The sequence below is a fragment of the Quercus robur genome, chromosome 9 (genome assembly GCF_932294415.1).
Source record: "Quercus robur chromosome 9, dhQueRobu3.1, whole genome shotgun sequence".
NCBI lineage: Eukaryota > Viridiplantae > Streptophyta > Magnoliopsida > Fagales > Fagaceae > Quercus > Quercus robur.
Genome location: NC_065542.1, coordinates 14,071,875 through 14,083,675, shown reverse-complemented (window position 1 = coordinate 14,083,675; position 11,801 = coordinate 14,071,875). Strand labels below are relative to the sequence as shown.

At 36.0% G+C, this 11,801-nt stretch overlaps 2 protein-coding genes across 7 annotated transcripts in view; both read right to left on the bottom strand.

The window, feature by feature from the left end:
• Positions 1 to 386: 386 nt before the first annotated feature.
• The window catches only part of LOC126699718 (silicon efflux transporter LSI2-like), an 88,143-nt gene continuing 76,728 nt past the window's right edge, over positions 387 to 11,801 (bottom strand). For 2 of the 4 annotated variants that reach the window (XM_050397669.1, XM_050397676.1), the window contains exon 4: positions 387 to 881. In XM_050397669.1, the coding sequence (XP_050253626.1) occupies positions 619 to 881 (263 nt within the window). In that variant the 3' untranslated portion in view covers positions 387 to 618. Of the gene's footprint in view, positions 882 to 7,200; positions 7,391 to 11,801 lie in introns of all 4 variants that reach the window. The other 2 variants (XM_050397670.1, XM_050397678.1) reach the window with 2 other exon arrangements.
• LOC126699722 (uncharacterized) lies at positions 7,397 to 11,631 on the bottom strand. 3 transcript variants are annotated; one of them, XR_007646872.1, is made up of 4 exons: positions 11,357 to 11,614; positions 10,017 to 10,078; positions 8,726 to 8,796; positions 7,853 to 7,993 (listed from the first exon to the last, which is right to left on the bottom strand). XR_007646872.1 is itself a non-coding variant. In XM_050397686.1 (3 exons), exon 3 carries the CDS (start codon positions 8,231 to 8,233, stop codon positions 7,532 to 7,534), a length of 702 nt encoding a protein of 233 aa, XP_050253643.1. In that variant the 5' UTR covers positions 8,234 to 9,754; positions 10,017 to 10,078; positions 11,357 to 11,631; the 3' UTR covers positions 7,397 to 7,531. The 3 variants fall into 3 exon arrangements, 2 of the variants coding, with proteins under 2 accessions (XP_050253643.1, XP_050253642.1); XM_050397686.1 differs by having other exon boundaries at positions 7,397 to 9,754; positions 11,357 to 11,631; XM_050397685.1 differs by having other exon boundaries at positions 7,397 to 8,796; positions 11,357 to 11,628.

The following is an 11,801-nucleotide window of genomic DNA, read 5'->3' as shown; positions in this document are numbered from 1 at the left end:
TGAATATGGTTAAATGTTATCTTACAACAATGAACATTCCAAATTGACCTCATATAATTAAGTACTATAAAATAAACAAACTATAATTTGTTTGGATTTCTCAAAATATAAGTGACTAAGGCCAGAATTAGTATTACAAGATCGAATTGGGATTTGAATATATAATTATAGTAGTTTGAATTTAGAAAGGCTTCTTCTTTCTAAACTCTGACCTGTTTGATATTTTTATTTCGTTTTTCATTTTTGACAAACATGCATATGTCTATTTATGAGATTTACATCCTTATTTTGGTAGATTGAAAAAATAAAAAATAAAAAATATAGGAGAGAGGAAAAAAAAGTAGAATTCTTTTGCAATAAAAGAAAAGGAAGAATTGAACAAACACTGAGCTGGTCAAACTAATAGTATAAATAGGCAAGTGATGCACAGTTCACCCCATTGTTCAGTGGATGTCTATCTGAAATAATCACTCAGCAACTATTGAAAAACGTTATAATTAAATAGAGATTAAGAGAAAAACAACATTTGTCAGCTTTGAACTGCTCAAATGTTGAAACAATCTTCCTCTACAAAATTTATTACATAAAAACATTGTGTCATGTGTAAGAGCATCAACATCATCTTATAAGTGTCAAACCAATGGCAGTGACTATAAGAGTTGAGGGGACTCCAAATTTGAGATGGCTCCAAAAGGATAAAGTGTACCCAAGTTCGGGAGCTCGGCGAGCCTGCTCACACACGATTATGTTGGCAGCTGATCCCAATAATGAGAGGTTCCCAGCTACTGTGCTGACCCAAGCTAAGATTAGCCATGCCTTCTTCTCATCAGCTGCAGAAACTGCAGCTGCCAATGCTGCCACTCGTGCTCCAAGCAAGAGAACTACACAATATTAACATGAGTTATAGGAACTCTCGTGTAAATAGTTTTAAAACGGCCTTTATGATGCCGAATAATGGCTTACATCAAACAAACAATTTATCATAAATCAACAAAATGTTGGGGAAAAAAACAAAATGAAAGAAATGAACATTAACATGAACCTCAAGAATGTTCATAACAAACAGAATACAGCATCAACTTAGAGATGTTTCACCAAAATCATTAGATACTTTTTATATGAAAGAAAAACCTAATTAGTCTATTAAGGATCCATAGGTGACCCCAAAATTTTGGGACTAAGGCTTTGTTCGTTGTTCTTGTTGTTGTACATGAAAGAAAAACAATTCTTAATCAGAGATGCAAAAAGAAAGATTAAACCATAGTACTAGGCTACCAGGTCATTTATGAAAAAAAATCTCACAGATTCAGTGCAAGAGCTTCCCTTGTTTCCTATATTATGTACACAAGGGCCATGGATAACTGAGAGCCTTGTCAATTCACAGTTATCATTACTATGTGGAGCCTAGTTTTTTTTTATCTGGTTCTACGACCCGACCCGAATAATATTGTGTGGTTTTTAATGGGAGATTTACTGAAGCTTAGTCCATGGAGCGGAGGCTTGAGTCGATAGGCCTAAGCCTCAGCGCTCATGGACAAGCCTCCTGGGGGTCTGGGGGCAACGCCCCCCAAAAATTTTTTTTTGGCCCGTTTAGCCCATTGTGGAACTGACTTTGGTGATTAGGGTTATTATTGTGAGTCGGTTGTTGTGTTTATATAGAGTGAAAAATATTGTAGCTGCACATTGTATTGTACTTTTCCTTGATAATAGTGAAATCCTTGCAACTCCGTAGACGTAGGCAAATTGCCGAACCACGTAAATATTGTCTTGTGTGTGTGATTGTTTTCTTTGGCATGTGTTTTCTCTATTTTTTTATTTTATTTTATTGTTTCTCACAGATTGGGAATTCGGCCTAATTCCCTACAATTGGTATCAGAGCTTAGGGTTAGGTTTGAGTGGGAGTAATGGCAGAGGAAGCAAGAAAGGCGTCTGGAATAGAAAAGTTTGATGGCACAAACTTCACGTATTGGAGGATGCAGATTGAAGATTATCTCTATGGGAGGAAATTGCATTTGCCTCTTTTGGGGACAAAACCTAAGGCTATGAAGGTTGAAGAATGGGCGCTTCTTGACAGACAGGTTTTGGGAGTTATTAGGTTAACTCTGTCTAGGTCTGTTGCACACAATGTTGTAAAGGAGAAGACCACAACAGATCTGATGAAGGCTTTTTCCGGTATGTATGAAAAGCCATTTGCAAACAACAAAGTGCATCTGATGAGGAAATTGTTCAATTTGAAGATGGCAGAGAATGCATCAGTAGCACAACATTTGAACGAATTTCACACTATCACAAATCAATTGTCGTCTGTAGAAATTGATTATGATGATGAGATTCGTGCTCTGATCGTCTTGGCTTCTTTGCCAAACAGTTGGGTGGCAATGAGGATGGCAGTAAGCAATTCTATAGGAAAGGAAAAGCTCAAGTACAATGATATACGAGATTTAATTTTGGCTGAGGAGATTCGCAGAAGAGATGCAAGCGAAACCTCAGGATCTGGTTCTGTCCTAAACCTTGAGACAAGAGGCAGAGGTAATGACAGAAATTCAGACCGGGGTAGATCAAAATCCAAAAATTTTAATCGAAGCAAAAGCAAATCTAAATCAGGCCGACAAGTATAATGCTGGAACTATGGGAAAACAGGTCACTTTAGGAGGCAATGCAAAAGTCCTAAAAAGAAGAATGAAGATGATTCTGCTAATGCTGTAACAGAAGAGGTACATGATGCATTACTTATTGCTGTAGATAGTCCACTTGATGATTGGGTTTTGGATTCAGGAGCTTCGTTTCATACCACTCCACACCGAGAAATCATACAAAATTATGTTGCAGGTGATTTTGGTAAGGTGCATTTGGCTGATGGTTCAGCCTTGGATGTTGTAGGTATGGGAGACGTTCGGATATTGTTGCCCAATGGATTTGTTTGGTTACTGGAGAAGGTTCGACATATTCCTGACTTGAGGAGGAATCTAATTTCTGTTGGACAACTTGATGATGAAGGACATGCAATACTATTTATTGGTGGTACTTGGAAGGTTACAAAGGGAGTTAGGGTATTGGCTCGTGGAAAGAAGACTGGTACTCTATATATGACCTCATGTCCAAGAGACACAATTGCAGTTGCTGATGCAAGTACTGATACAAGCCTATGGCACCGCAGACTTGGTCACATGAGTGAGAAAGGGATGAAGATGCTGCTGTTAAAAGGAAAACTACCAAAATTGAAGTCCATTGATTTTGACATGTGTGAAAGTTGCATCTTAGGAAAGCAAAAAAAGGTGAGCTTCTTGAAAACTGGCAGGACACCGAAAGCTGAAAAATCGGAACTAGTACACACTGATTTGTAGGGGCCTTCTCCGATTGCATCCCTCGGAGGTTCAAGGTACTACATCACTTTTATTGATGACTCAAGCAGAAAGGTATGAGTTTATTTTCTGAAAAATAAATTTGATGTATTTGAAACTTTTAAGAAGTGGAGGCCATGGTTGAGACAGAAACAAGTTTGAAAGTAAAATGTTTGAGGTCAGATAATGGAGGAGAGTACATAGATGGAGGGTTCAGTGAGTATTGTGCTGCACAAGGAATTAGGATGGAGAAGACCATTCCTGGGACACCACAGCAAAATGGTGTGGTTGAGCGCATGAACAGAACTCTCAATGAGCATGCTAGGAATATGATGTTGCATGCTGGACTACCAAATACTTTCTAGGCTAATGCTGTTAGCACTGCAGCTTACTTGATAAACTGAGGACCATCAGTTCCCATGGAGTTCAGACTTCTTGAGGAGGTTTGGAGCGGTAAAGAGGTAAAGTTTTCACACTTAAAAGTGTTTGGTTGTGTTTCTTATGTTCATATTGATTCTGATGCTCGTAGTAAACTTAATGCAAAGTCTAAAATATGTTTTTTCATTGGCTATGGTGATGAGAAATTTGGCTATAGGTTTTGGGATGAACAAAACAGGAAAATCATTAGAAGTAGAAATGTGATATTTAATGAACATGTTATGTATAAGGATAGATCAACTGTAGTGTTAGATGTTACAGAGATAGATCAAAAGAAATCTGAGTTTGTCAACTTAGATGAATTAACTGAAAATACTGTCTAGAAAAGGGGTGAAGAAGATAAGGAAAATATAAATTCACAGGTAGATCTGAGTACACTTGTAGCTGAAGTTCGCAAATCTTCCAGGAACATTAGACCTCCACAGTGTTATTCACCTATTTTAAATTATCTCTTGTTGACTGATGGTGGTGAGCCAGAGTGTTATGATGAAGCCTTGCAAGATGAGAATTCAAGCAAGTGGGAGTTAGCCATGAAGGATGAGATGGATTCCTTGTTAGGGAATCAGACATGGGAACTGAATGAATTGCCAGTAGGAAAGAAGGCTTTGCACAATGAGTGGGTATACAGAATAAAGAATGAGCATAATGGTAGCAAATGTTACAAGGCCAGATTAGTTGTTAAAGGGTTCCAGCAAAAGGAAGGCATTGACTACACAGAGATATTTTCTCCAGTTGTGAAGATGTCAACAATTAGACTGGTACTGGGAATAGTGGCTGCAGAAAATTTACATCTTGAGTAGTTAGATGTGAAGACGACATTCCTTCATGGTGACTTGGAGGAAGACCTTTACATGATTCAGCCAAAAGGGTTCATTGTTCAGGGACAAGAGAATCTAGTTTGCAAACTGAGAAAGAGCTTGTATGGCCTAAAACAAGCTCCTGGACAGTGGTACAAGAAATTTGACAGTTTTATACATAGAATTGGGTTCAACAGATGTGAAGTTGATCATTGTTGCTATGTTAAATCTTTTGACAATTCTTACATCATATTACTATTGTATGTGGATGATATGCTTATTGCAGGGTCTAGCATTAAGGAGATTAATAATTTAAAGAAGAAATTGTCCAAATAGTTTGCAATGAAGGATTTGGGAGCTGCAAAACAAATTCTTGGTATGAGAATCATTAGAGACAGGGCTAATGGTACATTGAAACTTTCACAGCCAGAGTATGTGAAGAAAGTTCTCAGTAGGTTCAACATAAATGAAGCTAAACCAGTGAGCACACCCTTGGGTAGTCATTTCAAACTAAGCAAAGAACAGTCACCGAAGACAGAAGAAGAAAGGGACCATATGAGCAAGGTGCCCTATGCCTCAGCCATTGGTAGCTTGATGTATGCTATGGTGTGTACAAGGCCAGACATTGCACATGCAGTGGGAGTTGTGAGTAGATTCATGAGTAGGCCTAGAAAGCAGCATTGGGAGGCAGTCAAGTGGATTTTGAGATATTTGAAGGGTTCATCAGATACATGTCTTTGCTTCACAGGTGCAAGTTTGAAACTACAGGGTTATGTAGATGCTGATTTTGTTGGTGATATTGATAGTAGAAAGAGTACAACTGGGTTTGTTTTTACTCTGGGTGGTACAACTATATCATGGGCTTCAAATCTACAGAAGATTGTTACTTTGTCTACTACAGAAGCTGAGTATGTTGCAGCAACTGAAGCTGGAAAGGAGATGATTTGGCTACATGGTTTCTTAGATGAATTGGGTAAGAAGCAGGAGATGGGCATTCTACACAGTGACAGTCAGAGTGCAATTTTTCTTGTTAAAAATTCGGCTTTTCAATCAAAGTCGAAGCATATACAGACAAAATACCACTTTATCTGTTACCTTGTTGAAGATAAGTTGGTAATACTTGAGAAGATTTGTGGATCTAAGAACCCGGCAGACATGTTGACTAAGGGTGCCACTATTGAGAAGTTGAAGCTGTGTGCAGCTTCAGTTGGCCTTCTAGCTTGAGAACAGGAGAATGAGTTGCAGGGATGAGGGGATTGTGTTTTTGGAAGATTGCGGTTGATGTTGGTGATTGAACTAGTCTCCAAGTGGGAGATTTATTGGGCTTTGTGGTGCCTAGTTTTGTTTGATCCGGTTCTACGACTCGACCCGACCCGACCCAAATAATATTGCGTGGTTTTTAATGGGAGATTTACTGAGGCTTAGTCCATGAAGCGGAGGCTTGGGCCGATAGGCCCAAGTCGGAGCGCTCATGTACAAGCCTCCTGGGGGTCCAGGGGCAACGCCCCCCAAAAAATTTTTTTTGGCCCGTTTAGCCCATTGTGGAACCGACTTTGGTGATTAGGGTTATTATTGTGAGTCGGTTGCCGTGTTTATATAGAGTGAAAAATATTGTAGCCGCACATTGTAATGTACTTTTCCCTGATAATAGTGAAATCCCTGTAACTCCGTGAACGTAGGTAAATTGTCGAACCACGTCAATATTGTCTTGTGCGTGTGATTGTTTTCTTTGGCGTGTGTTTTCTCTATTTTTTTTTTTTTTTTTTGTTTCTCACAGGTTGGGATTTTGGTTAAATTCCCTACAATTACTAGTATAAAAATCCCTTTGTTACTGAAAGGAAATTTTCCTTCTAGCACAAACTGCAAAATGTTTGTTGTTTAATTGAATGCTATGGCAGAATTCTGAGGGGGTAAGCATATCCAAAAATTGTTTATGGTTTTACAAAATGTCAATTGAAAACAACAACTTGGTGAGAAATGCTGTTGTCGTTGCAATTATCTCGAGATCTGAGAAATGACCCAAAAGGGTGCCAGTTTGTGTACAAAGGGAAGTGAAAGACACTTCTTAGACTGAAAGACCTGTTCAGTAAAATGGTGGTGTACTATCAGCTTGAGTAAGATTTGAACATGCATGAGAAAGGTTAATGTCAGTTGTCTCAAGTATTTTTTTTGAGAAGTGAAATTGGGAAGAATCTTGAGAAAGGTTAATGTCAGTTTGTCTCAACTAGAGAAAGGATCTTGAGAAGAAGTGAAAACTAGAAATATGCAATTAAAAAATAAAAACTGGGAATACTATGATATCCTGAAGAGATAATCTGTATGCAAAGTCCAAATTATACACTAACATATTCCCCAGAAATCTAAAGATAGCGCAACAAACTTATATGCATCCCAATGTTGAATTAGTCTCTGCACAGCTTGAAATTCTAACAAGAAAGCTTGGCAAACTCGATTTATTCAATAAGGAAAAAAGTTGTTTAAAACGGACTTACAAACAAGTGTTAGTCCAAAAAGTTAATTTCATCTGACATATCCAAAAAAAAAAAATTATGAAACAGATAATAGAAGAAAAAAAAAATATATATATATATATATATATATATGGAAGAAATCCATCAACATACCAGTTGGTACATTTGAAGCCAAATTTGACATGACAAGTATGACAATGGCGAGAATTGCTATCCCACTAACATGATCGATTTTTGAATAGGGCTCCATAAAGTCCCATAGAGTACTTGGGATTCCAGTTTTGTTAAAGCCTTCAACTGTGATAAACATTCCACAAAAGAAAACTAACAGAGAATAGGAGACCTGGCAAAGAAGAGAAATAAACTTGACATATAGTAAACTCTCCAACAAGCAATCAATGGTCATAATCACCAACAAGTTATGATTTACAATTTTTTGATAGGGAAAAAATAATTTAAAGGTAGAAAGCAACGTGCTTGTAGATTATAACTTTTCAAGGCTTGTCCTAGCATCCCTGAAATCAAGACCTAAAAGAGCAAACGCAGTAGTAATTGCAATCCATGACATATTTAGACCCAGAAGCAAAGCAATCAACATTCCTGTAGTAACAAGGTAAACACATGATTTCCACAATATTTTTTTCCATCTCGTGGTCAAATCATCTTTTCCTTCTGAAGACAGTACAGAAAGTACATCCCTTAGTCTATCCAATGATGCAACTCTCTTTGAAGGGATTGTTTCCTCCTTTACCTGAGAAGATACATCATTTGCTGCCTCTTTTGATGCATTAGAATTTCTTGCAGACTCCAATGTACCACTAGGAACCCCATGGATTTCATTCTCGCTCGGAATTGATCGGCTCCTAAGGTTCTCAACATGTCCCATGGGAACACTCATGCCAGGAGAGCTTTGCACAACCATAACTTCCAATCTAGAGTTCCATTCCTGAGAATTCAAGGGTGTAAAATGTGTCATTGTGGCTGGTGAAAAACGATGAGAATTCAGTTCCTCCTCTGCAAGAAGTTCTATAGCTACATCTTCCTCATCCTTTTCAATAGATAACAACTTCCAGTACATACATAGAAGAAGTAGGTCATTGACAATTACACCCATGATCCTTTTCAATATATATATAAATATTTTTCCTATTAAGATACAATAGAATTTAAAACCTATGACACACATTTCTTAATTATTACTAAATTTATTATCAAATTAAGATGCTAATAAGTTTTTTTAGGTATAAATGTGTTAGGTAATTTATACTCCGGTTGTGCCAATTAACGAAATCATTAAACCTAGATTATTTAATCTAATTATCAATATGGCTATTGTCACGCCCTAAACCCGATACCCGGATTTATGACCATGAATGGCATGCTAATATCAAGCTTAAACCTGATATTAACAAGAACCAACTTAACTTTTACAAAACTTTTCCAAAAGCTTCTCTTTTTCTTTTCATACTTGTTTATTTACTTCTTGATATAATTTTTTTACTTAATAGTCATAGCATCTACACCGTACTCAAAATATAACATAATCCACTAGTCATTTAATTTATATACTTTTATATAATACATCTCTTAATACTTTAAGGTACACAACTTTCATTTGATCCTAAAATACACAATGCTACAAATCTAAACATCATATTGCTAAATTTAGGATCTATACATATAAAACTAAAACTAGCTCCTTCCAAAACTCGACTAAGGCTCCCTCTGCTCCAAAATAAAACCTGTTAACTGAAAAAGTGGAAGGGGTGAGCTACACAACTCAGTAAAGGTAAGATATATGAAAATTTAATAAGAATGCATGTAAATCAGATCATTTCTTTCTATGAATATTAGGAGAACATCTTTTCATGCATAGTATTTTATACTATTCATAAAAATAACCTATACGCTCTTCATAGAAAATAATTGTTCTCATTTTTCTTATCAGATTAATATTACCAAAACCTTTTGAATTAAACTTTTTTCATTTCCTACAAAGTCACCATATGTATATTCTCATTACAAAATAATCATTTTAACTTAAATAAGATAATCGGCAACTTTGTATTAAACTAGAAACATCTTGACTCAATAAGAAAACCTTTCTTTATAAACCTTTTCCTGAAAAATATTATAAATTTTATAGTCATAAAACTTAACATTTCATAAAGAACAGGTAGCTGATAACTTTTAAACATAACTTGTACTTTCATCAGAAACTTTATCTTTATAGCATAACAGAACTTCAGAAACTTTTATCTTTGATGAACAGCTTTTCTTTTCATTAGAAACTTCTTCTTGCCATGAGAGCTTTTACTTTTCACAGCATTTTAACAAAATAATTCTCTCATGATTAATAACATAACATAGCTATTCATAACATATTTGTTAGTCCATATCTGATAAGTCTGTACAGAGAAGGCCTCATCACATTTGGGTGACCTCGTGTGCATGATATTGTCCTCTTTGAGAGGCCTGATGGCATATCTCCTCAAGGTTTTATTCCTCCCCGCCGTCCGTAGACATTGGGGAGAAGGCCTTGTTCAGATTAGAGTTACAAGCAACTCCATTTCCTCTACTTTAAATGGCCTAGAGTTACGGGCAACCCCATTTCCTCTACTTTAAATGGCCAAACAGATAACATTTTTCCATGGAAAGCCAGTAATTAACCCCTACTAGCCGAGTTTAGATCACCAGAGGACATAACCTGAAAACATTTCATACTTTACATCATACTGAAATTTCTTATTTTGCATAACATTTCATAATAATAGCACACATCATGTTCGTGGAATCAGTAATAGCATCAATATGCTTAAATCATATACATAAGTTTTCGAAAGCTCATGAATATATCTTTGTCAGAATAATGATTATATGCCATATCTCTAATAAAAAACCTTTTAATGCATAATATACTTCAAAATAACCTCATGACTTACCAAATACCCATATAACTTATCTCTTACCTGAAAGCAAAGGAACCGAGAGCCTACAGTTGAAGGAGCTTAGACTTGGATATTGGTAACACCTAAACCAAATATCAAAGCTTATTACCATCCATTATTCTTTAACATAAACTTACACATTCATCTCAAAGCCTATCTCTTAGAATCAAGGAAATCCTAATCCCACCTCAATGAGGTTCCCACAAACAAAAATACATTCATTAAACAACAGGTACAAAATCCTAGAGAAACCAACATTCTTATATTAATCCCATATCTCTAGAAGAGCCAACCTTATTTCAAAAGGTGCTTTGAGATTAGGGCAATAATGCATGCATGAATATAAAATCCTTTAAGCATGGTCATGTAACTATATACATTCATATAGTAACATACAACACGTCGGAAAAAACAGCTTCATAAATACAACCGTCGCATGGTTTAGAACCCCTCCTTTGAGTACTAAACCTCAAAAAAAGTTACACAAAATTAATATATGATCAAGACATACCAAAAAATAAGCATATTAAATTATAGCTCAAAACATTCACCCTAACTTTGGAATTAAATCCTCAAAGTCAGGTGTAGCATATGTTGTTCACTGCTCATTTCAGCAGTGTATGCTCCATTTGTAAAATATAAATGGGCTTTCCACACATATCCAATTGTCATGAAATTTTACATAACCACTCCAATATATGTCCAGTATATACCATAAAAATTTCGGAGTCAAAACATAAACCCATGATTTACTAAAAATCACGTAAGACAGAATACTCAAATCTGTCTTGACAGAATTTCATGCAACTTATAAATTAAACCATTATTTTTATATTAATCCAAATGCTGTGAGACCAATTCACTAACAACCTCAAGTGTCTTAGGTTTCATAGGAATTATCCCTAGCATCCAAATTCACTATATACAATTTAATACATAATTTACCATGCATGAACACAGAATCTGTCACAGTGACAGCTTTGCAACGTTTTATTGTAAATTCACAAACAATTATCAAACGATGGTATTTTCATATGGGGATTTTTATACGCTCATTAGACATGTTATAAAACACTTACATACAGTCACTTAACCATTTAGAGCAAAATACACACAACCAAAAATCCCAGCAGCAGCATCAAAATACTCATCCTAACTTTTTCTTACTTCCTTAATCCTATAAAATCATTAATTAGTAAAAACCCTAACCTACCTTCAACAAATCACCAACACAATTTCAAAGCTTCTTAAAACAGCATATATATATATATATATATATATATATAGACTTACAAATACCATTACTAAAATTATTTAAAGGAAAACATGGATTCTAAGAGGAGAGTAGCTAGAACCCTTACCAAGTTTATGGTTCTTAAGGGGAAAAATAGACATAGAACCACTCCTGAAAGAATGGTAGAGAGCTTGAGAGAGTTTTCTGGTTCCTTTGAGAGAATATGAAGAAATGAGTTTTCTTTTGGTGTGTGAACCTGTGGACTTGAGGGAAGACTCAAGAGAGCTTCCTAGCACTTTCCTTGAGAGAAAAAGAGAGCAAAGTGAGCTGAAATTTCAGATTTGTGTGTTTACCCGTAGAAACTAGAGAGGAAGATGGCTTCTTGGATGTTCTATTTTTTTGAGAAAGTCAAGGAAGAGGTGAGGTGGAGCTTGGTGATTGCATGTCCAAGTCTTGGTCTTTGCGTTTGTTCACATGCATGAAACTTTGGCATTATGTGTTGAATTTCAATTGGTTGCATGTGGGTGGAATTTCCACTATACTATCTCATGCATCATGCTTAATTAAAATAC

Excerpts from the sequence above, each read along its gene's own strand:
- LOC126699722 (XM_050397686.1), bottom strand. The coding sequence starts at position 8,233 with ATGTGTGTCATAGGTTTTAAATTCTATTGTATCTTAATAGGAAAAATA.